Below are 27,632 nucleotides of genomic sequence, written 5' to 3' on the forward strand. Positions count from 1 at the left end.
CTATGTATGGGGTTAGTGTGTGTGTGTGTGTGTGTGTGTGTGTGTGTGTGTGTGTGTGTGTGTGTGTGTCTGCCTTCCATCATTTCCAAGCTGAGGCGACAGTTTTCATATTTTCTCAGACCTGCATCTAAGTCAAATTGAGTTAAATGTATAATTTCATCCTGTATTAAATAGAAGCATGATGCAATATTTATTTTCAAATATTTTATGATTTTAGTGACATACTTTAACCTCCCTTTTACCTCAGACACTTACATGTAATCTACGTTCTGCAAATGAGCACATGTAATCAGATCAGGCAATTAAAGTCATTAATAACTGCATTAGGGTTTAATCTAATCTGCACCATTTATTGGCCGTATGCAAATGGTCATGCAATGTGGATTTTTATGTATGTTTTTCCATGTTAGCCTTCATCCTTTGACACCAACACACTCAAGGTCTTGCATTGTGTCTGTGTTGCATTTGTGTTTTCTTGCTGCCCCCTACTGGCTCTCTCTGATCAACACAACCCCACTCAAGGCAAATTCTATCAACAACACGTTTATTTAACGAGTTCAATCAAAAAAGAACATTTCTTGCTTAAACATTTTCACATTGTGATTATACAACCACATAACTTCTGTGTGTGTTTCAGGGGAACGGCATCCACCACCTCATCCACGTTGGTCCTTGACCAAGTGTTAATGCAGCAGTAAGTGTATTTCATTTATTTTTTCTCAAAGAGGGAATAGAGAAATTCAATCTGCTCAGCATACTCGAATCCTGCCCTGTGGGAAAAGGATAAAACAATCGTGTTACAACTTATTTCCTTTTAATTGAAAGAATTGCAAATATGGCTCATGTATGAAGATCATAGACTGTATTTAAAGATGAAGATCGAATATATCTGACATATTTTTAAAATTTAAATACATTTAAAAATACTTTTAATAAGATTTAGCGCCTGCTCTGGACTCACACCAGGGTACCTGACTGAGCCTTGTCGCAACCTGATGTCCCTATCCAAGGATTTGCTTGCAATCATCAACATCTCTACACCACCACCACCAGTGTCTAGACCTGAGTATCACTTTTTTCCTCTTGTTGTGCACGACAATAAAATTGAAGTCTCTCCTGGCTGAAATAAAAATTTGACAATCAGCTTTAATCCTATTTTTTGATGGAGACAGATATGTTGTTGTGCTTTTCCACTGCTGTGGGTGACCACATTTATCTCACCGCCCAGGTGTCTCCAGAATCAGGGGGATGTTGTCGAGTCTCGGCTCATTGACGATGTCTCTGAAAGCAGGAACTCCAATGTGACCTTTACCCACGTCTTCATGGCGATCCAGGTTGCAGCCCAGTTTACCTGCACATCACAAACAAAGAAACAACAAAGTTTATCATTTTAAATGCAAGGAGGTAGAATTCAGAAAAAAATGATGTCAGTTTAGCTGCTTTCAGACATGGACTGAAGTCAGGGGCTGTATGTGAGAATGCAAATGTCTAAGTCCGAGTTGCTCCGGACATTTTACGGAACTTTTCCTTCCAGCCCCCTGGTAAAATGCCTGAGGAGGAAAAAGAGGTGGCATTCACATAGAAGACACTGACACAAAGATGTCAACTTGGAAAGACAATTAGATAAGGCTGAGTCAGTAGCTTCTACTTCCACCATGTTCGATGTGCTCTGAAAAAAATCGATGTCATGTCCTGCCTCCTGCATGCTCCACCCAGGAGCCTCCCTTCGCCTGAGTGTTCCTGACATTTTTTGTTGTTGTGAACGCATTTAATTCTGAAAATCTACCTCTGTGTCCCTCGCATGTGAAAGGCAAACTTCAAAGTTCATTTCAAAACAGTATCAGATAATTAAAAGTAGTGAACTTTGGTTCAGTAGACCATCTTGCTAATCTGCGTGTGAATATGTTTTCTGGCGGCACCTTTGGAGTCATTGAGGTGAATGGCTTTGAGAAAGTGGAGCCCCACTTCCTGGTCAAACTTGTCGAGCATGGCACCCACTCCTCCCACTGCCGCCACGTCATATCCTACCAAGATGAGGAGAACACAACAAACACCACCAGCAGCTATTCACACGCTTCTCCACCAAATCACAAGCAGCCGTGTTTTAGGCTTGGATAGCAAGAAGATTAATGTTTATGAAGAATGTACAAGAAGTAATTTGTTTTAAACGCCCAACTCTTAATATGGTGCACTAACTTTCTTCTTCTGAACCGTACCTGCTGCGAAGGCGTGGCAGGTATCGAGACACACTCCAACCCTGGCCTGGTCTCTCACTTTGTCTATGATGCTTTTCAGCTCAGAGAACTTTCCACCCAAAGTGTTGCCCTGACCGCTCATGTTCTCCAACACTAGGGGGGGACAAAGGTAAAGAAAAAAATTGGATTTATCTATTATTATTCATCAATGTATTTTTTAAAAGATAATGTTTTTTAGATAATGGACTCGTGGTGGTGAATTTTGATCCTCCTGAAGAGGCTCAAAATATATTCAAGCCTAATTTTATGATTTACATCCAAAAGGATTTAACCCACAGGTAATATTTGTGTGTTCTCTTGCAACGATGAGATTCAAATGATCAATGAAGCCTCGTCTTGCAGGAACTTCCCGTTTCACCGACGCTCCTGATGGTCACTGTTTGACCAGCTCATCAAAAGGTGATATGTTTTGAGGTTGAAGTTTATATCCCATTAAGTGTCTGTGACTCAGTATGAGTGTGGTTTCTACTGTTCATCATTGTTAATGCAGTTTTTCTGTGTTCAACAAATGTCGTTGCTGCATTTACATCACATCATTTTGGCAGTGCGACTGGAAATCAGCACCACTGACTATCTGGCCTCTTTTTGTAAAGTTATCTTTTCAAGTTCCTGTATTTCTTTCTACAGTTTTTGATAATAGAGACTAGAACCTTTGTTAAACCTGCTAATTTAACTGAATATGACCTCTTATAGTACTCGTCTTTGTAATTGTGTTTCACAGCAGTTCCACCATGTATTGAAGATCACTCAACACAAATATGGCCTTTTAATCTGATGTTTTAACACAACAGCCCTAAAAAGATTTGCATTTGAATCAGCACGTTTGACCGTCAACAGTTTCCAGATATTATAAGCTTTAACAGTTGGTATTTACTAGGGCTGGTCAATACGGCCAAAAATTATATCAGGATAAAAATGTTCATATCAGTCCATATGGATAATTATCACGTTAAATGTCACATTATTATTTATTTTTAATTCAAAGACTGTTTTTTTGCTCCTGAGTGCAGGTTGCGGTTTGAAATTCTTCTTTATGAGCAGAGAATGACACATTTTACAAAATTTGTTGGATCAATTATATATTATACCTCCTCGCTGTGCTTTCAGAATGCATCAAATGAATATATCGATATATTAGACTTTTGTTATATTGCTATTGATAAAACTATATTGTGACATATATTGATATTGTTTTTTTGCCCAGCCCTAGTATTTACTTTGATGATACTTCATAATGCTGTGTGCTGCTGTTATTCTGTCCACCCCCTGTACCTGTAACCACAGCAGGTGTTTGCTGGTGAGCGTGGTTGATAGCACTCGCTATTTTCTCCACGCACTGCTCAGTGGTGATGGAGCCCAGCGAGGAGCCGGGGTGGAAGTTGTAGAGGTTGAGTCCCAGGAGGCTGCAGCGGCTGAGCTCCTCCACCAGCAGGGCCTGGCTCTTCTCAAACACATCTGGGGGTGAAACACGAACCAGAGGAGGTTGTCAGAGGAGAAGAGGAGAGATGAAATAAACAATGCAAGACAAGGGCAGGCAAACAGCGGGAGAAATCTATCACAAACCCTCTTTAGGAGACCCGCAGTTCATCAGGTAGGACCCATGAGGCAGGATGTGGGCTGGGTCGAACCCTTGGAGGGAAACTTGCTCCCGAAACTTGGCTGCAGCTGTCTGGTCCAGGGCAGGCCTCCTCCATGAGCGCTGGGAGCCTAGAAACAGGGCGAAGCTGCTGCCACCGATCTCTGTGCAGGTCTCCACTGCTTTCCAGATTCCACCTGCGGACACAGCACAAGAAATAGGATGAGTGGGTGGGTGTGTGTTTGGTGAACGCATGAAGGGGAGCATGTCATTAGACGTTCAAGATTCCTGAGGATGTATTGGTATTCCAACACAAAAAAAACTAAAAACTAAGCAGAAGCAGCCAATAAATACAATGAAATAAAAACAATAGATTCTCAAACTAAACAAGGATGAAAATAATACAAATTAAAAAGGTGCAAATGAGTATTGGTAAATACATGTTACCTTGAATCCCAACATGAGCACCAATGTACTTCTTGGTTCCACGATCCATTCTCCTCCTTTCTCCCCTCTGATCGGCCTCCTCTGTTTTCTCCTCTTCTTCCTTCTCTCCTTCCAACTCCTCTTCACTTTTCCTCTTCCTCGCTCCTCTCTTCCTCGGGCCCATGCTGTCAGGAGGAAGACCGGAGCTGATGCTGATCACAGCAGGGGGGGGTTTCTGATTGGGTTTATTAAGCGTTGTGTTTCGGAGGAGTGATGGTTCTGCACAGGGAAAAGTTTATGAAGGTCAAGAAGTGTGTGTGTGTGTGCGTTGCATCCCTCTGAGAGGAAGCAGCCAGTCACAGAGCTTCCACGCAGCTGCCACAGGCGGCCCCATTGGAGACGCTTCATACTGAGCAGCAAAATGGCCGCCCGTCAACCGACTGACTCCACAGCGCTTTGAAATTCAAATTCTTCTGCACATTCGGGTTTACACCATTACAACGTTAGTACTTATTTACGCGCCGGGAGCTCGCTGCGCTTGTGTTTTCCACCACTTACTTGACTCCACCGCTCGGGCGTCGCTGTTCTCGACGCCTCGACGAATGCCTCAAAGAGCTAGAAAAGAAAAATTCGCACTGAAGCACTTTAGCTAAGCTATCCAGCTAGCGCCGCTAGCTCCTCTTCATATGTGATTCTTGAGGTGAGTAGCCGGACGTGCGCGTTGGGTTTCTGAATGTTTACAATGCCGTCGTGTGTGTGCATGTGACGTGACTGTAACACAGCTGTTAGCTACTGAAATGCAAACGCTCGCTTAGCCAAGCTAACGCCGTTAGCCTGTCAGTAGGTTGGTTAGCTTACCCGGATAGCTAACGTCCGATAGCACCGCTGCTGCAGTATCTGTGGATGTGTATTAGCAGAGCCGGGGACGTACCAGCGAAGAGAACCGCGGTAACCAGCTTAATGTTGCTAACATGTTGATCATTTGCGTGTTGTTCTGTTTCACTGCATTTTCAAACATGGACACTCGTTAACGCTGGCAGTCGACGAGACATTTCATCAGCCGCTGCTATCAAAATTGTTGCTTTTGCTATTTCCGTTTACACACGGATCAGTTTCAGGGACTTTGACCACCACTGTGGCCTTTTTTTTTTTTTAATCGCTTGTGGTTTTACCTTAATCAAAGTCAGATATTCAAACACTGTGACATTAGCTGGCTGCTAGCTGTGGTGCTTGTGACAACGCTAACAGCAGCTAGTGTAGGCAGTGATTTGAAGGGTAGCTGGACAGAGGTGAACGCAGAATTGACAGCTCGTAACAATCGGTACATCTTTCTGATCCGTCAGGCTTTTGGTCAAAAATGCTTCTGGTTAGGATGATGTTGGTTTCGTTTTCCTCGAAGCTGTGATCCCTGCCTCCTGGACGTGTAATCAAACTAAAGACACACACCGATGTTCACAAGCATTGTGTTCTCCTCTAAGTTAATCAACAGACGATCGATATTTTGTTGTGGTAATATGATGTATATAATATCCCGTGGGAATTGTGGTTATTGGCATATGTTCTCCTGCTGCCTTAAATTAGTGCATTCCTGGCTACATTGCATTTGAGTGACAACATTTTCTAAGCCTATTAGACTGTTAAAGCCAAGTGAAACGAACAGTGAATGGCTCTGTCTACTTCAGGAAAAAATACAGGCCATGAATATCTATAAAGCCCATAACCAAGCCTGTAAAGAGCATAATGTGTGTTAATATTGAGACATCTAATGAAACATAATGTTAGTATTATTTGCAAAGTCTGGCTGTTTTCCATTATTAAGGATCCTATTGACAGTGCATGATTTGGTGTTCTTGGATTGCACGTCTTGTCTCTCAGCTCTCAAAGAGTAGAGCCCGGAAGACTTGCTCACACCATCTTGAGAGGATTTTAGACACGGACTCCAGAAAATGTCCGGGAAATTGGATCTGCACATTTTCCGTAGTTTGCCTTTTCACACATGAAAAACTTTGAGATTGACCGGCTCAAACTCTTTTGCAACAACAGGATAATGTCCGGAACAGGACATTGTGAGGGGTGGCGCCTGGGTTGAGTTTGGAAGAGGCAGGGCATGGCTTATACGTTCTGTTTTACAGCACATCAACACTGGTGGAGGCCGCAATCATCAAAAGCTCTGGAATCTTGTTGTCTTTCCAATCTTGGTCTGCTGTATCTGCCGACTATGTGTATGCCTCTTCTTTCTCATCCTGAGATTCTTTTTGTATTTAAGTTTTGCATCAGTCGCATATTAGTAACCTCACAATACGCCCACTCGATTGTTTGGGTTTTTTCAGACATTTTCCTGCTCTATTCTCACATGGGCTCATTCGGACATTTTGTGGAAATTTTACTCAGGGGCTGGCTGAAAAAGTGATGGTGATCGGTTGTTTCGGGTCTTTCAACTTCAGACACGACCCGACCTGTAGCGATCAGCTCCCGGACTGTTTGTCCCTCTTGATCCACAGCCATTGATAGATTTAGTTATTTAAGCACACGCATGGGTCTCAAACCTTCAGCTGGCCACATGCAGATCCAGTCAGTCTGCTGATAAGATGACCTGGCTGACTAGAGCAGTTTTCAGACATGACCTGCGGGTAAAATCCTGAGATTTGGCTGCGTAGATTACCCGCAGTTTAACTTTCACACATGCACAATGCAGCAGGAGGTTCTCTGCACAGACGCATTCATAGCTGCAACAAATCCTCCACATTATTCAGGCGAGAGGTGGAGCAGCCGGGTGCAGCAGACAGAGGCAGGAAGCGACACATTAACTCCGCTGTGGAGATCACGTGCTTTTCTTGACAACACACAGACACTGTCGTCAGCTCTTATCAGCACAAACACTCCTGACATCTTCGTTGGTGTCTGCTGTGTGTGTGTGGCTCTGCTTTTTCATCGGGACATATTTGTTTTCTTTTTTTTCTTTTTTCTTTTTTCATCTGTTGCGTGTTAAAAGTGTCATCAATGCTCGTAGTGAATCCAGCGGGGGATTTCGTGTTCTCCTGAATTTCTATGGACATTATACTAGGAGGCCAGGTGGAGAAAGTCTGCAGAAATTGTGGAGCCTCTCACTCTGACATTTTCATTTACACATGCACCTCCTCCAGAGAAAATACGGAGGAACTGCGGAGTTCAGTGCATGTCTGAAAGCAGCTTAAGCCATACCTCTTGTTAACCATCTAAATTGGTTGAACCCACACGTGTGATCAGCTTACAGTGTGCTGCATGCTTCTGATTGGGATAATTACTGTGTTTGTTACCCACATGTCCAGCAGTATTCTTAGCTCCAGCAGCAATGATTCATTCAATCAAGCATGTAGTCCAATGATGCTAAACCATAGAGATGAATGAAGGCTCACATGGCCATAAAGCAACAGGGATGTTGTCTTTCCCCTTGATCTTAGCGGCAGTCAACGGGAGCAGTGAGCAGTGATGTATCTTGCAGATACAATACACTACTTGGTACAAAGAAGCACTCAGTGATTTAAAAAATGTATCGGTAAGGTATCGTCTGATTTTTTTATTTTTTTTTATGTCCTCTTTCCTCTCGAAGAAAAGAGTATCAGGACAGGAGCAGTAGTTCATGGAAGACAAGAAAAGGAAAAAAGACGACAAAAGGAAAAGGGAAGCCTCTCAGAAGGTAAGCGTGTTGAGCTGATTGGGTCTCCTCAGACATACTCTCGGTTCAGCAGTATACACAAACTTAAATCGATTTTTGTTCGGCCATCCAATAATGTAACAAACCAAATGAGTCCATGCTGTCTTTTTTATAAGTCAAAAAAGTTTGATCCTCTGTGGAACCAAACATGCAGCTGCACCATGTCCAACAATATATTGATGAAAATCATAATTTTGTTTGGACTATTTTGTATGACAATTATGTGATTAGACATGTTGGTTCTGCTTATATGTGTTTTTGTGTAATTTTAGCGATGAGTTGAGATTATATTGTGTTCAAATTTTGAACGTTAAAGTTGTATTGATGACCATTTTACATTTGCATCGAAAGAAAGTGGTCCCATTACACTAAGAGCTTCACTTGGATACAAATTCGTGCAACATCTGTAGAGAGGGTGCATAGGTAAATAAAGATGTGATTCACAACTTTTAACATGGCTAATATTTATTTTAAACTAAGAGATTGGCATTGTTGCAGCAAATTTTTTTGCACTCTAGTCGTCCCCTCTCTTAAACTAATTGGATATATATAATTCACATCTACATCCTCTGTAAGATGTTGGTTGGTAATATGCACATGTTATGTTATGCACTCATGTGTTTCATCTTGGATGGAGTTTTATTAGAGCCGGTGAAAATAAAATACCTGCGCTTGCAAAGCACCAACTGCTGGGAGGTTTCAGTGTATTTGCCGAAACCAGAAAAGCAAGGGAACTGTCTGTCTCATAAAAGTAAATGTAAGAAAAATACACTTTCTTTACAACAGATGTTGACCTTTGTTGAACAAAAATATATTATCTCAATCTGTGATCAGCATTGCTTACCCAGTGTAGTTCTAATCTTTGTGCTGTCATTGTCAGTTAAGCACAACGTTTCTCATTTAAACGCAAATAGGTCTATTTGTGCACAGGTGTGGGAATTGACCTGGATACGAAGCGTCCATAGCACAAAATAATAAAACACTAAAAGATATGACAGAGCTCTCTCCTCATAAGCAGCTGTGAAACACTACATGTCATTGTCACATGCTATACAAATTTAAAACATTGAGTTTTGTGTTAATACTAAACATGATGTCAAACATTTGTGTATTCAGCTCAAATTGTTGTTTTTTGTGGGAAGGCAGAATGAAGCCTTGTCATTTTAAAGAAATCCACATGATGTAACTAAGTCAACAAAAGTTCAAATGCAACAATAAGTTTCCTCATTTTGGAAATATGACCTATCACTATAATGGGAAGAAGACCAATCATCAATGTTAGGATTACATCTGTTAGTGTTGGCAGAACAGAGGACGTAGCAAGTCTCAACAACTACACCATCCTGAAAGTGGGGAATGATATATTTGTTATCCTGGCACACCTAGATTTTTTTTCTTTATATAACCACAATCACAGTTTAATTCTTGTAAATCTCATGTTGTCTCCTGTGTCTTGATGATGTTGTTTTATTAAGGTTTGACATTTGAAGTGCGTTTTTACTTTTGTATTTACTTGAACTCTTTAGTAAATGATTTGTCAACTAATATGTTTTCCTGTTTATCTTAGGTTGCAGAACAAAAAAACAAAGGTAAGCAGTGCAGTGATTTTTGTATAAATGTTTAAATGTGGACATTTGCTGTTAATTAATGTTCATCCACCATGAAATTCACTTTTAAATAAAGTTTTCAGTTTGATGGTGTTTTTGTTTTTTGCAATATTTGCATGTTGTAGTTTTAAGAACTAAAAAAGCTTAAAACAACGTTCATGAACTTAAAATATCTGCATCAGAGGATTATTTGGGTATCTTGCCTTTGCTTGAATATGTTTACATTTTCACAAAATTAACTGCACTGTTCTCTTAAGATGTACTCTGTTAAATTATGCTTAATTATCTCCCCTCTCCTTCTCTTTGCCTTGCCCTTCCTGCAGTGCCAGACTTGACCAAGCCGGCGTCTGCCCAGTCTCCTGCCACTCAGAGCAGCTCTGCCTCCCCTAGCCCTGGACCCACCCCCTCTGCCTCCCCATCCCCAGCCACCTCAGGCCCTGGCAGTGCTGCCCCCCCATCACAGGGCGGCAACAATGCCAAGCGCCTGGGGGTGGCCAACGGACAGCCCACCTCCACCACCAGTTCTTCCTCCACCGCTGGCGGCCCCGGTGCTGCTGGAAACGGCAGTACAAGTAGCGGAGGCGGAGCTCAGGCGCCTCAGCAGCAACCGCGCTACATGCCGAGAGAAGTGCCCCCGCGATTCCGCTGCCAGCAGGACCATAAAGTGCTACTGAAGAGGGGTCAGCCGCCACTGTCCTCCATGCTGCTGGGAGGGGGAGGAGGAGGGGATGGCCCAAATGCAAACATGGCTGCTGTCTCAGGTGAGTGTTAGGAATGCTGTAGGTCACTTTAGAACAACATTATTTCAGAAATTTCTTTTTACATTTTAACCTTTTGACCTCTCATGGGATTTGCCCTTTCAGACACTGGTGCGGTTACCTCCTCATTGGCCCTCACCTCATCATCAGCTGCTGCTTCTACTACTACTTCTAATTATGCAAATTCCATGTGGGGGGCGAGCTCAGGCAGCCAGACCTCCTCTCAGGGCAGGGAGAAGGTGATTGTCGATGGCAACAACCTGGAGGAGTGGCCTAGCATCGCTGGCAGTGATGGCGGATCAGCTTCATTCACCAGGGCTGGAGGCGGCGGCGGCGGCAGCAGCAGCAGCAGCAACAATGGAATGCCTGTGAACAGCATCAGTGCCTCTGGCAACCATTCCTCACCCACTTCCTCATTCTCTTTGCCCAATGAATGTATGCAGTCGTCCAATGGTGTGGCATGGGGGACGGCTGCCACCCAGGGTCATCTTGGAGGAGGGAGTGCAGTAGCTACAGCTGGGCCTCTGCTACAACAGCCCTCCTCAATTTCCAAAGCCTCCACTGTGCCAGGGAGCCATGATACCAGTGGCCCCGTCGATGGAAGCAGTGGGATTCCAGGTGCCAACTTCAATCCAAATGCCAACCCTTCGGCCTGGCCTGCCCTTGTGCAGCAGGATGGGCCCGCTGCTGCAGGGGAAGGAGGTCCGTCTTCCTTCCATCACCAGGGCCCTGGAGGGTCTTTGTCTGCCAACAACTCTGCTTCCCTGGGGCCGGGAAGCGGGGCAGTCGGGGTGCTGGGGGGTCACCCACCTTTATCTGTGAATCAATCAAGCACCCATCAGCACCAACTTCACCAAATGCAATCCAGAGACAGAGAGATGGGAGGGGGAAAGTGGGAAAGTGAATCAGCGGGACCAAAAATCGCAGTTGGGGAAGGGATTGGGGGAGGAATGGACCGTGGTGTGGGAGGATGCGGAATGAGTGTGGGAGACCACAACCTTGCCTCCTCATGGAGAGGCCAGCCTTCTTACCCTGCAGCTAACTCCAAAACGGGTGCCTCAAGGACTGATGGATGGGAGGGCGGAGGTGCTGGCACAGGGGGATTCGGAGCTGCTGAAGGTGATAATGGGACCTCAGGTTGGGGTTATTCAAGTTCTGCGAGTGGGGCTAATGCTTGGGGTAGTGCTGGAACTGGAGGAAACAGTAGTCAAACCTCTGGGGTATCTCAGGGAGGGTGGGGGTCATCAGGAGTAGGAGGGGAGAGAGGAGTTTCTGGTGGTGATTGGGGTGGGAGCTCCACTGGTATTGGAGGAGCTAAACCTGGAGGAGAGGGAATGAGTGGAGCCTGCAGCAGTACCAGCAGCAGTAGTGGGGGTAGCGCAGCTGGCAACCCCCCAGCCACCACCTCATCCTCCTCAACAGCCACCACTTTGACCAGAGTCTGGGACAATCAGAAGGGAGAGGGTGAAACAGGGGAATGGGGTGGGGGAGAAGGAGGACAGGAAGCACGGGGAGGATCTTCATCTAGCGGCGGAAACTCCAGAAATGGGAGCGGACCTAACAGCCGTTACAATTGTCCTCGCCCGGCACCTAATGCTGAAGCTGCCTTACAGAATCTTCTAAGTCGAACTGATCTGGACCCACGGGTTTTGTCCAACACAGGCTGGGGCCAAACACAGATCCGACAAAACATAGCCTGGGATGTCGAAGAACAGGGAGGACAGAATAAAGGTGGATTGTCATCAGCTTCATCAAAACATCCATCTTCACATGGTAGTAGTTCTCAGTTTTCTGGTGGACAAAGGACCCAAATCACTGAATCAGTGGGTCCAGGGGTCAATCCTTCCCAGGTTCCATCTGCCGGGTCTTCTGGAGAGGGTTGGGAGAGCAGCAGTAACAGTAGCAGTAGTGGGGCCTCTCTGTCTGGGAGAGCCCCACCACCTTCAGGCCCCAACTTGAGGAATCTTGGCGTCTCACAATCTGGGCAAGTGACCACAACAGGCTCGGGTATGGGGTCAGGGGTAATACCAGGACATAACCAGCAGGGGAAGACTATAGGCTGGGGTGGAGAAGGGATGGGGGCTAGGGATGGCAAAGAGGCCAAAGGCTGGGGGAATGAGGAATGGAGAGACAGTAGTAGAGGAGGAAATGGAGCAGGATGGGGTGATAATGGGCAACAGGGTGACCCAGCTAGTGGAGGCTGGGGAGGAAATCGGGAAAATCGGGAGGAGAAAGGGGCAGGGGGTTGGAAAGACATGGGTGGGAATGGTGGAGGAAGTGGGTGGGGATCTGGACAGAAGGCTGGGGCAGGAAGGGACTGGGGTGAGCAAGAGTCCAAATCAAACAGTGGAGGAGGAGGATGGGAGGCTGAGAGGAAGACTGGAGGAGGAAACTCAGGTGGGGATACAGGTGGGGGTGGTTGGGGAAGCTGGGATGATAATGCTCCTCGGAGAACCTGGGGAGCAGGGGGCACAGGAGGCGGAGGGAGTGGAGGAGGGGGTATGGGCGTTGTTGGGGGGATGGGGTCCAAACCCCATCAAAATTGGAGTGGAGGAAACAAAATGCACCAGATGCCAAACAGCCAGTTGGGCTCCATCACAGGCCCTCAGGCACAACTGCAACAGCAACAATCACAGCCCCGCAATCAGAATCCACAGCTGCAGCAAGCGTTGGACCAAGGGGCTATGCAAGGGGGCGGGGGAAGGAAACTTGTATCTCAAGCCCAGAATCAGAACCAAAGCTCAGGCTGGACCTCAGGGCCCATCCCTGGTGGTCCCGCAGGAGGTGGAAGTGGATCTGAACCAAGTGGCTGGGAGGAACCTTCACCACAATCCTTAAGCAGGAAGAATGAGATTGATGATGGAACATCAGCATGGGGTGACCCAACCCATAGCAACTACAAGCCAGTCAACTTGTGGGATAAGAACGGCGCCCCTGCTGGCCAGCAGCTGCATGTACAAAGTCCGGCCCAACAGCATCAGCAGCAACAACAACAACAGCAGCAGCAGCAGCAACAACAACAACAACAGCAGCAGCAGCAGCAGCAACAGCAGCAACAACAACAGCAGCAACAGCAGCAGCCACAGCAACAGCAGGGACCTGCGATACAGCAGCAGTGTAGTAGGCAGGCTGCAGGGCCCGGAGGTAACAGAGACTTCAACACTGGCCATGGACCTGCGAAAGCTTCAGCTATGGGTAAGAATTTAGAAACTGAGTTTGACTATGATATTGTGCATTTCAAGTTGTCATCCAGTATAAAAAAGGTCCAAAGTGAAGAAAGACAGGTGGAATGAAGGATAAGACATAATTGACATTGTGGTTTTTTTCTTGCTTGCTGAAAAACTGAAAAATTAGTTTTTTAGAATCTGCTGTCTTTGATTTTAAAGGTTTATAAGCTGTTTTATACAGCCAATCATGAACTTGAAGATACTGAGTCATAGAATAGTCATTTTTCAGCCGGACACACGCTTGCTATCTCTGCAGTTTGATCTCAGAAATCACAGTAACAGCATTCAGGCACAACACTGTACCTAACCATTAATATATTTTCTGTAAATGTATATTTGCTGGGTAGTACTGTGACTCCAGAGAAGATGCTTTGAGTCAGGATCAATGTGGACGACCATATCAAGACAAAAACTCAGACTGTTTGGTGTAGAGTTAGTATTGTTTATACCTTTGCATCACGGCTAACCCCTGTAAACATGCAACAAAGCAGTATGAAGGTGCAGCCCCGATGTATTGAGGCAAGATGTTAGAATCAAACTGAAAGAAATGGTTGTGTGCTTACTCAAATGATCTCAGACTTCCTCCTCTTAACCTGTGTTTTCAATGTGTCTACAGATCCATCAGGTTGGGGTGGTACTTCCCCATCTAGTCCTACAGTAGACAATGGCACAGCAGCATGGGGAAAGTCTACTGAGGCCCCTGCTGGCTGGGGAGACCCTGACAATGCTAGCGCAAAGACGACAAGCTGGGGAAACCCTTCTCCCAACCCCATCAAATCCGGTTAGAAATTTGATTTAGCTGTAAATTCGTATCTGTAAATTCGAATCATAACTGCTATCTGTGGGATATCCATACAATCTGACTTGATGATCTCATAGTTTGTGCTTTGTGTTGGTTGTGCCGGCCTGGCCTAAAGTGACATAATGCCTGGCTTTTGAGACATTTGGATTCTCAATAGTTAATGAGAATAAAAATGAATTTTGTTTTTGTAAAAATCTATTTCATATCTGTTAATGGCATTAACTCTGATTGAACCCACCTGCTGCAGGTACAAAGTCTATGCAAGATAGCTGGGGCGAAAAAGAATGCTCGGTGGCAGCCTCGCGTCACTCAAGCTGGGAGGATGAGGAGGAGGGAGGCGGCGGCAGCGGTGGCGGCATGTGGAACAGCACCGGCTCCCAGGGAAGCGGTTCATCTTGGGGACAGGGAAGCAACGGCGGCTGGGGACAGACCCACCCCGGGAAGAAGCCCAACATCAAGGTGGGTCACTCAAACAATTGCTTTATAAAATGTTCTGTTAGGTTCAGAGTTCCAGCAGTAACTAGAAGTGGCGTACTCGTGTATAGAAACAATCATTCAGTTGCAAACACGGTATCATCATTTTAGTACAAACTGAAAATCTTGCTCCTGTCTCTCATCCAGGCAACATTTGGACTAAAACATAGAGGCTGAGTTGTCTCTTTATTTGATAATACAGAGCCAGCTGCTTCTTAGACAGTTACACACTTCTCGTGTGGATCCTGCTCAACCCAAGATACATAGAGCAAGAACCAGCACTCAGGGCACAGTGTCATTGTCCCTTTTTTTTTTTTTAAGTCAACATGCCTTCAAATTTTCGAGTCCTTTATGTATTTTATGGTGCCCCTATGTCATTGAAGTCTCTTTAATGAGCTAAGCTGGCATATGTAAAAGTTTATGGTTTTCACTTTGCTTTAAAATGTGTTTTCCCTTTTTGGGAAAGTTGGCGGGGGGGGGAGTCATTCCACCTAAACCTTACATTTTTGAAAGCTTTAAAACAGCATATTTCACTGTTCATTTTTACTGTTGACCTTTCAGACCTCAAATTCAGAATGATCATTTACTTGTTTTGTGTTTGTCTCTCAGGGTCCACTGAAGGCTGGTGGAGGAGACTCGTGGATGAGCCCCATTAACAGGCAGTTCTCTAACATGGGGCTGCTGGTAAGACAGAAAATGCCATCAGTTGTCTCATTACTTGATTTTTATTGTGATAATGCAAAGCAGGAAGTGTTGAACAATGGTGGTTCATTTGTGTCAGGGATTTGATATTGTAAGTAGTGTGCAGGCATTGATGGTGCTGTATCTGGTGGATGGTCATGATCATGATGGTGGCTTTTTCTGCTGGACAGAACGATGATCCCAGTGGCCCAAACATTGACATGGCTCCGGGTTCTCTCCAGGAGAAGAAGATGGAGGCAGAGAAAAGAGGCATGGGAATGAATGACTACAATGGAGACATGAGGAAGGGAGGTAGAGGAGGAGGGGGGATGCCATACCGTCCACCTGGTTCAAAAGAAGCAGCACCTGGGGATGTTGGCTCCTACTATGACAAGGTAACAACCCAGTGCTACAGCAGAAGTCTCTGTCTCTGATGTCTTTTTCCTGTCTGGATAACGTTCTTTCCTTTATTGCTATTCTTTGTTTCCTCTTGTGATTCTACCTTTTCTTCCTGGTCTGCCCCATTCCTCCTTGTCTCTTCCCCCTCCCTTTATCACCACTCAAATTGGTCTGCCCATGGCTGTCACTGTGACAGACCTTGCCTTTGACCAATCAGGATGGTTGCCTTGGGGAGGAGGGTCCTTGCTCTCTGTACTCACCACCCACTGTCTACAAGCCCCATTCCCTCTTCAACCATACTATCCCTTTTAGACAAGTAAGATAACCACTCCCATTGTTTCTGTCTTCCCATCTTTACATTAGATTTTTGTAGTTCTCTGTTTTCGTAAGATAATCTTAAAATGTATGCCCCTAAATTTTCCATCTCTGTTTGGGAGTCACATTCTTTTGTATTACTATCTATTTATCCGTGTGTGCTATGGATCTCTGAGGTTTAGTTTTCTATCTTCACTGACAGGGCGGTCACAGTATCTTTGGGAGTGGTGGAGGGATGGCTCAGTCAAGACATCAGCCAAGTGTCCCACCCATAAACCAGTCCCCAGGGATACGAGCGCAAGTGCCTCATCAGTTCCTGTCACCGCAGGTGCTTTGCTAATCAGTGTTCTTTTTACCTGATGACATGTTTCAAACTTATGTGGGTTGACTGTCGGTGTAAGGCCAAGTCATCTTTAGTGTTTATGTCTATGATTAAGTAACTAGTAAAAACCTAAATTACTGAAGCTGCTTTCTGACATGCATTTTCCTGAAATGTTCCGAAGGGGCTGTATCTGAGAGCACAACTGTGTCAGTTTCTACACACATTTGAGTAAAACATGAAAATGTGTGGAAAATTTACAGCGAGCAAGTGGGCATGATATTTCTAACACACATCAGATGCAACACTGCAACAATACAGATATCTCTGAATGAAAAAGTTGTCTCATACACGTAGGAGACGAGACAACAAGTTTTTAGCGATAAGGGCCCGTGTCAATGTTTTGTAAAAAAAAATTCTGCTGCTTTCTGCAGTCATGTCGCACTTCCTACATATCTTAACCTGAAATCTTCTGGTTGTTGTGAATGCATCTTGCTCTCCTGCTGCATTCTTCATATGTGAAAGGCTTACTCATTTTCTGGAAATTTTCAAGAGTTCATGTCCAAAAAACGCTTAAAGGAAGTTTGTTTACGTTTCTGCAATATCCACTTTATTTTTGCTTTCACGAGTAATTTCTGTGGCTCTTGTTGTGATCAGCTGGTGTTAAGTTCGTCTCAAATACTCAAAGGACTAAAGGAAACCAGTATGGGATTTACTACTGTGTGTTCACAGCCTATGTTGAAATGTATCAGCTGTTCAAGAAGCAGATAGAAAACAAAAGAAAAGCTAACATCAGTAGCTCCATGCACTTCACTTGGGTGCTGGTTTTAAGGTGATAACTTGCTGAGAAACAAGTGGAGAAACTTTAATTTGCACATTCCCTCTAATGTGGGATCAACGCAGATCAGGTTTTGCATAGGGTAGATCGCGTACTTCAAGGACTTGTCTTTGTTTACTGAGCTTTATGATATAATGTGTAATAAGTTGACCAATGAGCTTATACAACATGATCCACTGGCTTTAAACATGGCTCTATTAGTGTGGTGCCTAGACTGCATAATCACTCTTCAGGACAACATAGTTCATCATAGCCGCTTCCTTCAAAAGAATATAAAGTGAAATACACGTCTTGTCCAGAAATTGCATCAATTTCATTCGCTCACTCAGGTCAAATCACTTGTTAACACAAGCTAATGAGAACATGAAAGAGTCGATGTTAATTGGGGACAAATGCTAAGCTTATGTGGTTGCTCGTGGTTACGGCACCAAAGTGTCTCTGTGGTAACAGGTGTGCCTGCTTGCCGTTGCGTCTTGTCTCCAGGTGCCAGGCTCCGTGCTGAAGCAGATGCCCCCTCCCAGCGGGAGCGTGGGGGGTGTTGGCGGCGTGGGAGGAGTGGCAGGAGTCGGGGGAGGTGTGTTCCCTCCACAGCTGTCCCCCCAGCACATCGCCATGCTCAGCAGCATCTACCCACCGCACATTCAGTTTCAATTGGTAAGAAGCTGCACACTAATACGTCTGAAAGCCACTGCAGTGTTCCGTCACAGGTCTGGAAACATAACAAGCCTGGATGGGATTTCAACTTCCTGAACATTTCATTTTCTCACTTTGTATCTCCTGTTTTATTTGTTAAATAACCCTCATGTATAGAATGCTATGGTTGGGGCAGGTGTACAATGACTAACCATAAATTATACAGAACACCGAGAAAATCCTTGAGATCAAATCTTGCAGTTACGAACAACATAATTATTATACATATGGATATACTCCGGAGTCAAATGGTGTGAAACAGACTTTTGAACCATATACTCACTATATATAAGTGTGGGAGGACCACACTAAACATTGATTTATTTTCATAGAATGAACCATTGTTAAAGCTGTGAGTCATTGACAAAATATTTAGATAATGATGATAACCTCGTAGCGGAGAATGACTCTTGGTCTGCATAGCATTCAGTTAACAAATGGGTTTGACAGTGTAAAGCTTGAAAGTTGTTGCCCAGATTGCATTTTTTTCTCCTTTTGCCATCTCACTCATGTCTTTTTTCATTTCGTTCTGTTTGTTCAGGCTTGTCAGCTCCTCCTCCAGCAGCAGCAGCCACAACAGCAGCAACAGCAGCTGCTGCAAAATCAGAGGAAATTCACGCCAAATGTGAGGCAGCAGGCTGACCCCCAGCAGGTACACATGCATACACACACACACAATTAATTATCTTCTTATTAACACACTTCTTTGTTACTTTTTACTTCCACCTTGCTAAGGACTCTTGATTTTTTTTTGGTTTTTGTCATATCTTAGTTGGCCAGGATCATGGCAGTGCTCCAGCAGCAGAGACAGCAGCAGCAGGTAGGAGGTCTAGGCGGCAGCTCCAAACTCTCCCCCTCCCACCACGGTGTAGGTGGTATGGGAGGTCCCAAACTGCCTGTGGCTGATCCCCTGCCCCATCCAGGCCTGTCAGGATCTGTGGCTGACCTCCACCCCAAAAATCTCGGACCTTACAGTGGTGAGCAATTGTTTCTACTGTGACATATTTTGTAAAAAAAAATGTACCAGATGGGTTAGGGTTTTTTTTCTCAACACCATAACCCAAGACCAGAAGGGTGCATTGTGAGCATATTTCCCATTTGGTTGGATACTGCATTGGTGACAGCCAAAACGTTAACCTGAATTCAAATTTACTTGACATGATTAGATTTTGGTGGACAGGGGTACAGACCCCACAAAACACAACACCTAATGCACAGATTATGACATTTCTTTCCAGAATACTGTCTAATAGGATAAAGTGGTAACATTTTATATCCAAAAGGTCAGAGGTAAACTTTGGATGTGACATAACCCATTTCTGGCAACCTAACACCCTAACTTAGGAACAGAAGGGGAGATTGTGATCACATATAATTCTAGTTCACGTATTCTGTAATATATATATATTATAATATTATATTCTGTTAAAGAATTAACAGTATTTGTTATTTTTTTTGTAGCATCCAATGTTTTCCTGAACTTGATAAATGTTAACGCATAATAATCCTGTTCATGTTTGCCTCTGTTCTTTGTGTCTCTTCCCATGAGCAGGGTTTAGTTCTGGGATGAACATCCCTGGTCTGGACCTGGGTGGTTCTGTCGTGGGGGGGCCTGGGGGCATGAAGGACCTTGGGGTTCAGCAGTCCCGCTTCAAATGGATGATGGAGGGACACTCGTCTCCAGACACAACAACACCTGAGAATGCATTCCATAAAAACGGTGAGCCATCTTTTTTTATATTGTGTTTGGAATATATAGAAGAAATGGAATAGATGAGTCAGATAGAGTGTTAATGGAATTAGATGTGAAGATGCATATTAAGGTGATTTGTGAACCCATCTGTTGTTCAGTGATGTAACTCACATTATCATCCCAGGTCCTATCACCCCCATAAAGATGCCTGGGGGCTCGCCCTACTCTCAGTACGACATGATGGTTGGAGACGGCCTGGGTGACAACTGGCACCGCACCCCTGGCAAGATGGTCCCCAAGCCAACGACCACAACCAGCTGGCCACCTGGTTAGTGATAAGCCACAGTTGAAGTGATAACCTGGGCCACAGGATCCAACAGGGTTTAAAATAAGATGATGGGAGGGAAACATTTCTGTGCTCCAGGAGGAATGTGTTGGAGTTATGACCCATGTTGAAGTGTTGATGTTGGTTCAGTTTTCTCCACCTGCACTCTTGCCTCATGTATGTTCCTCCCTTAGAGTTCCAGCCCGGTGTCCCCTGGAAGGGAATTGACCGTGTCGACCCCGAATCCGACCCCTACATGACCCCAGGGAGCATGATGGCAAATGCAGGTTCCCCCAACCTCAATGATACTGAGCACCAGTTGTTACAAGACAATACAGGTGAGTACAAAGCTATGCAGAATATTTAAATCACTATTGCTTAAATCCCCAGTAAAATAGTTTTAGAAGTTTTTATTAAACAAGATATTTTCAAACAGGCCAGTCAATGTACATAAGTTCACAGAACAAGATGCATTTCAATCAGACAACATGAAATCACTGTGCAAGGTTCTGTTAGGTTGCAAGGTTTTGAAACAATGTAACCGTTTCGACCCACATACTTTCATGCATCCTTTACGTTGGCATAGTGGTTATGAAACATATCCACAAGAGGGCAGTACAGAGTAAGGGAATGTACCATTTAAGATTACCCACCTTGTACCTGGATGAATTATCAGTCAAGTGTCATATACAGTAGATACCTGTAGTTTCTTTCCAACTCACCTGTCTCTCCTAAAAATAGTTGAAATGTTTTTCTCGTGTCCCATGGTCGTCTCTCGATCTATTGGTGACACTGCACCCGCCCCATGATATGCGGTGATACTGCTCAGTTTTGTTAGTTTCATCCGTATCTGTAAGCTTTCAGAAGACATGCTCAAATGTGGAGGAAATGAATGCAGAGTACAGACAGAAGGCTGCGTCATTCTTTTTTTTGCATACGCATCTCCTGTTGATGCATAAATGAGCCTTACTGTGACAGTACTGACAAAAGTGAATGCAACAATCTGCAGCTTCACTTTCCCCTTTTTAAATTCTGACGATGTCTTTGTTTGCAGATTCCACCCCTCCCCTCAACACCTTGCTGCCTTCACCTGGTGCCTGGCCCTACAGTGCCTCAGACAGTCCCCTCAACAACGCACACAACTCAGGTAACCACACACAAATACACACACTTCATCTCAGTGCTGAGCTGGTGTGTGTTTTTGTCTGGAAAGTAATGAAATGTTTGGCTTCTAATGAGGACCATTTATACATGTACATGACTGACTGATACATTTTCAACTTAATCTGATAAACAGCTAATATAATAACTGAAATCACTCACTCACTTAAAACATTTATTTGAGAAGGTTTATAAGATTTTGATAATGCAGCTGCTTTGCTAGTGTGTAGTCACAACTGGACTGCATGCACCACCACCAAAACAAGCTTCACAAAGCTGGGGAATTGTGTGTCTTGTGTAGTATAAGATATGTAGGTATATGAACATGCCAAACAAGAGGAAAAGATTACATGATGACATTATTCCTATCTGAGACTCACAATGGCCGCACAAAATGACTAATCACACACTGGGAACAATTACAACCTTCAACTTATATTGTGTTAATTTATTAAAATTTTTAATAGGGACAGTGCTAATAATTCAATAGAGTTAGCTGTATAGGCTAATTGTAACAGCCCTTGGAGTCCCAGATTGATGCCTGATGGCCTTTTTATTTAATAGGTGTCATCCACACATCATAGCACAGTGGAAACTTTCAAGGATGCAAACGATACAATTAATAATAATAAAACCTACACAAAGATTCAAACAGTGAATTAAATAACCTTATACCTTTAAAAACAATCAATTAATAAATTTAACAATAAAACACATCTTAGGTCCTTTTAATAAAATGTCCACAAGCTAATTACAGTGCAGTATTCTAAGCCACAAAATCAAAAGAAAGTCAAACCGCAAACAGACGTACCTCAATCCACTCACCAAGGGATGTTAAACCAATGATCTACAGCAATGTTTCTCTCATCTTCCTCTCAGTCACAGGCAGGGAGCTCTCGTATCTGTCTAAGGATTCACAAATAAGTTCTTTCATCGTCATTTTAGAACTTACAGGAGAGTTTCTTTGTCTCTGTTCCTAAATCTGCTGCCGTCTCTTGCGAACCTACGTTGCATGTGGTATCTCTCACCATCGCTACGCTAACCAAGAAACGAGCTACCAGTAGGTTGTACAAAGGATCTACTGATGATATTTGCATGGGCAACTTGCCACCACAAATGGACATCTGCCCCCTTGTGGAAACTACAGGCTGTGAGATGAGTTGTCCAAATGCAGTAGATGCCATACACAATACCCATGTGATAAACTATTATTCAAATAAAGTACAAGATAATAAAACCCTTAAAATATTACAAGGAGGCAATTGCAATATTTTTGTTTAATTAGCAGTCAGTTACAAAAAATTTCAACAGTTTCGTCTTTCTCAATCTGTTTCATCTGCCAGTTCCTACAAGGCAACGTGAATTAACATACAAATTACAAATATTTACTTTATGTGACCCTTCCATACCCTCATTCCCTCTACTGTGTCCCCACAGCAAAGTACACAGACTACAAGACCAGCTGGCCCCCAGAGCCCATCGGACACAAGTCCTGGAAAGCCAGCCGCGGCACCAGCCAGACCCAGCTTTCCCGCCCACCTCCAGGACTAATGAGTCAAAAGCAGCCATCGTCTTCCCCTTGGTCAGGAGGAGCCCCTCGGCTGCCTGGCAGGGGCTGGGGCGGAAGCTCCAGCACCTCTGGTAATGCCCTAACATGTTTTTCATGTTGTTGTGGTTACATGGTTGTCCATTTTCATCATTCAGGAAAATAGAGCACTTGTTGAATTACTTATCTGAATGTTCACCAGAGGAAAAAACAACTGGCTCTCAATGCTGAGATACAACATATCGCTCCTTTGAACCTTAGAGTCCATCTTCATTTGATTTCAAGAGCAGCCAAGCTTGGGTTAAAGCAGCAGAGAAAGTTATTCATCATGTATTACATTTGTGAGACTGAGGGGGAAAACAGAGTGTGGTTGTGTTTATAGGGAATGTGGAAAACTTTCACTCAGATTCTTTTCCTTCCTCTCCCCAGGCTCTTCTTGGAGTGACGGCAGCTCTCGGGAAAGCTGCTGGTTGGTGCTCAGCAACCTCACACCACAGGTACACGCACACACGTTACAGATACAACCAAAGAAACTACTTTGGAGACAGAATATTGTGAACGAAGATGTTTTGTTTCTTTTATTGTAGAGCTGTAACTAGTCTAAATACTACCAGGCCCTTTAGATCTGTTGCAACATATGCGTGTATATAACTTTAAGACCAGATGCGCATTTTATATGATGTCATCGTTTTCAAGACATGTGACTGATGAGATACATTGTGATTTGCTGCAATTATCACAGGAAAAGCAAAATGCTATATGGGGAATTTTATTTGTTAGCCTGCAAAAAAATGTTTTTAAAGTAGCGTTTCTGACATTGGCTGACGATTTGAGGAAGGGGAGTACTGAAGTAGATTACAGCAGAGTTTCATTGATGAAAACAACAATGCAGAAAATTGAGACCCAGGCCATGTTCCTTCTGATTTAAGGCTCAGTCTGTAAGAGACATGTTTGAGGAGGAAGAGGAAAGGGGGGGGGCACTTGATTTACAATGAAAGCTAAATGTACAAAATCGTATTGTTTTCATTTAATGAACGTTGGCTATTCTGTCAGCTCTTCAGAAAACTCAGTTTTTAGGTGGTTGTTTTTAAACGATGTTTAGGTTTTAGAGTGTGGTTTTATTTAGCACCTTAGGTATAAATGGGTTAATGTAGCTTAATTTTTTTCCTCAGTCCATCACTATGACTTCCATTTTAAACATTGTCCATCCTTATAAATGCAGATCGATGGCTCTACACTGAGGACCATCTGCATGCAGCACGGCCCCCTGCTGACCTTTCACCTTGGCCTGACCCAGGGCACAGCTCTTATTCGCTATGGATCCAAACAGGAGGCAGCCAAGGCCCAGAGTGCACTCCACATGTAAGAGACTCGCTCTGTTTCAATAACGTCTTTATATTCTCACTTTTAATGTCCGTATGATAAATGTGTAGCTGGAATCAGCAGTCAGTTAGCTTAGCATAGTACAAAGAAAGGAGGGGGGGGTCAGTAATTAAATCACCTCTTGTTGATTTAATCCGTACAACAAATAAAACCTATGAATTATAATTAGCAGTTTTACAGATGTGACATGCCAGACTGTTTCCTGGCCTGGACCAGTTGCAACCAGGAGACAGATAAGTTAATGGTCCTGGCCAAGAAATAGCACAGCTGCAAACACCCTGTGAAACCATTGTTTGCATAAAACAAACAAGATTTAACATGTTAATAAATGATCTTACAGTGCTGGAAGGTGGGTTTTTTTACCCTCAGAGTTAAGCAAGCTTTTTGCTGCTGCTTCCAGTCTTGCTGCTTAGCTAACCATCAGTAGACGTGGTTGTTTTTTTATTCCTTTAAAGTTTTCCCGGGAGAAAAACAGTTTTTATAAAACTTGCAAATGTGAGGTGTCTTCTTACCTAGTGTTTTAAATTCTGTTCTAAAGTTGGCTGAGATCATTATGGTCATCAATAAAATGTAGCACCTATTAACTTTAGAAGTAGATGCATTTCATAGTGGAAAAATGATTTTAAAACCAATTTTAAGAGATACTGATCAACTTTTTTGTTTATGCCAGGTGTGTTCTGGGTAACACCACCATCTTGGCAGAGTTTGTGAGCGAAGAAGATGTGGCTCGCTATATTGCACATTCCCAGGCTGGAGGAACAGGTAACGGAGGAACTGCATCCAGCTCCGCAGGGTCCGGGCCCACAACGACCTCCGCGGTGGGGGCCAACAGCAACGGAGGAAGCTGTGATAGAGGTGGAGTAGGAGGCGGCAGCGGGGGAGTAGAAGGAGGATCCACAACTGGAGGAGCAGGAAACGGGGGGGCAGGGCCCACAAGCTCCGGGTGGCAGAGTATGGACAGCACAGGCAGCTCATCGGACCCGTCCTCCTCCCAGGGGTCCGGGCTCGGCATCTTCTCACAATGGAGCAACAACGGGACCGGGATGGGTGGGTCCGGAGGTGTGGAGGCTGGAAGGCAGGGCCTGTGGGGGGGAATGGGCGGGATGAGCGGGGTCGGGTACCAGAGCAGCAGCCTATGGGGTTCCCCAGCACTGGATGATCGTCACCAGATGGGTAGCCCCGCCTCGCTGCTTCCAGGGGACCTGCTGGGCGGTGGGTCTGATTCCATCTAAGGGTCCTGACTGACACAAACACAATCATTTTACACCCATTGTAATACAAATGTCACACTCTGCACTTACTTACATGCGGAGATGACGTGAATAAAAGCTACACTGGTCACCTAACACACATACATTCAGTACACGCACATATCATTTTCACACACACATTAAACCGCTTAACTTTAAATGAAGATAACAGTGAAACTTGAACCGGGGGGAAAAGGTGAAATCCATTTATTCATCCTCTTTAGGACTCAACTGGACAGCTCTTTGTCTTTTTACTCCAAATCCCATCTGCTTTCAGAGACCCAGTCACTCAGGCATGCACTGTAGACAGGCTCAGCCAGAGTCGTACACGTCGTCGACAAGTTTAGCTATTGCTGTTTTTAGTGTTCCACAGTTATTTCCTTTTTTTCTTTTTGTATGACTATATTTAATGGTTGAATCTCAAAATTCAGACTTGCAAACTGAGCCCTCGTAGACCAGGCAGGCGTACTTCTGAGTTCTCATGTTTGGAAGCCTGAGAGTCGGAAGGATCTGGAGTTTGTAGAAAATTGGTCGGACGGCGCCACACTACTGAGTCAAACGGACGATCAGCGACCTTTGAGATGTGGAAGAGGAGAGTGTTTTTAGTTGGTACTGACGCCTCTACCTTGGTGGAAATATGCCATCAACATGGGACCCAGGGTTTAAAAAAATCAACAAAAAATCTCAACAAAAACAACATTAGCCAAACTTGCACTATATGCCTTTGGGTTTGTTGTTGACACATCATTCACAAATCCCTCCATTTTTGAAACAGAGCTACAACACAACAACTACACAGACCTAACCAGGACGACTTAAATGTTACAACAGCAGTGGCCTTGGCTAACACCCAGCGGCCGCTCGCCCGCCTGCCCGCCATGTCAGCAGCATCACACCTTCTCATCAGTTACACACTGCTCTTATATTTGACAAGCAAAATTGTATCTCCTTGTTGATGTACGTCGGTTGTTTATCATATTTTTTTTTTTTTCTGTTTTAAAAGAAAAAGAGAAACGTGTGAAACTTTGTGGAAAATCCAGAGATGTCCTCTCTTTTTTTTTTTTTTCTTTTTTTTTTTTTTTTTTTGCCCTTCAAACACTGACCTCGCTATTATATTTTTTCTTACTCAAGAAATCAAGTTGGTTATTATTATATATTGTCATGACGTTAATGATGACTATGATCACTTATTTACTCGCTGTACAAGGTGCCCTCCTGCCTGCCTGTGTGTGCATGAAAGGAGCGTTGACAGTATGACCGAATGGAGGAGGACGTGATGAAGATGAAGATGATGATGATAGGAGTGTCTGTGTTATTGCTACAATGTTGAATGTTTTTTCTTTTTTTTTTTCTTGTCCATGAGATTCATGAGAAATGTGTGTGAGTGTGAGAGAGGGTGGGTAGATGAATGGATGTATACACGTTTATGTGCTTGACTGACTGTTGTGATAGCTAAACAAGTTCAAAAACATCGGCACTATTGCATACGTCTCTTAAGTTGTGTTTTTTTTAGCAGCGTTTTGTTCCCGTTTGTGTTTTCTCTGTCAAATGCAATAAGAGAATGATATTTTGTTTTTAAGACGAAGCAAACAACTGAAGGCATTTCTGTTAGCGATGCCAAATCCTACCATACCAAGCTGAGCTGGAACAGTGTTTTACAGACACGTTAAAGACATTACATATGTTTTACTGTTTGTTTGTTTATTATGTATCAATTTAAATTAAGTCAGTCTTTATTATCACTCCTGTTCAGGACGTTTTCGTTTATTTCAGATGTTACAAAAAGGAGAGGAAATTAATTTAAAGCAGAAAAGAACAAGATAATAAAGGTTGAATTGAATCTGTGGTGGTCTGGTGTTTGTGTGCGATCGAGGCGGTCACACCTGACCTATGGGACGTGAGGAATTCATGGCACATGCTCCCCTGCTCTCTCAAATGTCAACCATCTCATGAATTCACACGTCACCCCTGTGCCCTGGAACAGTGAAATCAATAGAACTGTGGCAGTGCAGCCGTGTGTATGGTCCCATGACTGGTGTATTTCTGAAAGCCTCCAGTCTATCTGCGCTAGAAAAGTTCTGTAGCAGCTTCTGATGACAAATCCCAGTCTTACTCGTTTTCTGGTTGTCCATCCATCCATCTCATTTCTGTGAACACGACACCTCAAGAAGGCCATAAAGGGATAGTTCACCTAAAAAATTATATTCACT

General features: G+C 43.9%; 2 protein-coding genes across 3 annotated transcripts; one reads left to right on the forward strand and one right to left on the reverse strand.

Annotated features, from left to right (window-relative positions):
• Window positions 1–506: 506 nt before the first annotated feature.
• si:ch211-141o9.10 (probable endonuclease 4) lies at window positions 507–5,341 on the reverse strand. Of its 2 annotated transcripts, none has more exons than XM_034571205.1 (8): window positions 5,116–5,341; window positions 4,279–4,535; window positions 3,819–4,028; window positions 3,528–3,710; window positions 2,217–2,348; window positions 1,920–2,024; window positions 1,222–1,351; window positions 507–770 (listed from the first exon to the last, which is right to left on the reverse strand). In XM_034571205.1, the coding sequence occupies exons 2-8, from the start codon at window positions 4,439–4,441 to the stop codon at window positions 710–712; spliced, it is 984 nt and encodes a 327-aa protein (XP_034427096.1). In that variant the 5' UTR covers window positions 4,442–4,535; window positions 5,116–5,341; the 3' UTR covers window positions 507–709. The 2 variants fall into 2 exon arrangements, with proteins under 2 accessions (XP_034427096.1, XP_034427095.1); XM_034571204.1 differs by lacking the exon at window positions 5,116–5,341 and adding an exon at window positions 4,817–4,936 and having other exon boundaries at window positions 4,279–4,536.
• On the forward strand, window positions 4,820–27,267 carry tnrc6b (trinucleotide repeat containing adaptor 6B). Its single transcript, XM_034571120.1, has 22 exons — window positions 4,820–4,957; window positions 7,847–7,933; window positions 9,519–9,540; window positions 9,882–10,319; window positions 10,422–13,511; window positions 14,160–14,324; window positions 14,593–14,804; window positions 15,429–15,503; window positions 15,692–15,895; window positions 16,096–16,215; window positions 16,417–16,542; window positions 17,855–18,025; window positions 18,606–18,716; window positions 18,837–19,041; window positions 19,617–19,784; window positions 19,942–20,085; window positions 20,277–20,420; window positions 21,137–21,229; window positions 22,681–22,884; window positions 23,219–23,286; window positions 24,012–24,151; window positions 24,843–27,267. Exons 2-22 carry the CDS (start codon window positions 7,877–7,879, stop codon window positions 25,402–25,404), a joined length of 6,519 nt encoding a protein of 2,172 aa, XP_034427011.1. The 5' UTR covers window positions 4,820–4,957; window positions 7,847–7,876; the 3' UTR covers window positions 25,405–27,267.
• The last annotated feature ends 365 nt before the right edge of the window (window positions 27,268–27,632 follow it).

The sequence above is a fragment of the Hippoglossus hippoglossus genome, chromosome 19, assembly GCF_009819705.1.
Source record: "Hippoglossus hippoglossus isolate fHipHip1 chromosome 19, fHipHip1.pri, whole genome shotgun sequence".
Classification (NCBI taxonomy): domain Eukaryota; kingdom Metazoa; phylum Chordata; class Actinopteri; order Pleuronectiformes; family Pleuronectidae; genus Hippoglossus; species Hippoglossus hippoglossus.

Bases quoted from the DNA above. Each gene is read 5' to 3' on its own strand.
- si:ch211-141o9.10 (XM_034571205.1), bottom strand. From the start codon at position 4,441: ATGGGCCCGAGGAAGAGAGGAGCGAGGAAGAGGAAAAGTGAAGAGGAG. The intron at 3,711-3,818 runs GTTTGTGATAGA...TTTCACCCCCAG, and splicing joins CTGCGGGTCTCCTAAAGAGG to ATGTGTTTGAGAAGAGCCAG. The intron at 2,349-3,527 runs GTACAGGGGGTG...GTCCCCCCCTAG, and splicing joins AACACCTGCTGTGGTTACAG to TGTTGGAGAACATGAGCGGT.
- tnrc6b (XM_034571120.1), top strand. From the start codon at position 7,877: ATGGAAGACAAGAAAAGGAAAAAAGACGACAAAAGGAAAAGGGAAGCC. The intron at 9,541-9,881 runs GTAAGCAGTGCA...CCCTTCCTGCAG, and splicing joins TGCAGAACAAAAAAACAAAG to TGCCAGACTTGACCAAGCCG. The intron at 22,885-23,218 runs GTAATGCCCTAA...TCCTCTCCCCAG, and splicing joins CGGAAGCTCCAGCACCTCTG to GCTCTTCTTGGAGTGACGGC.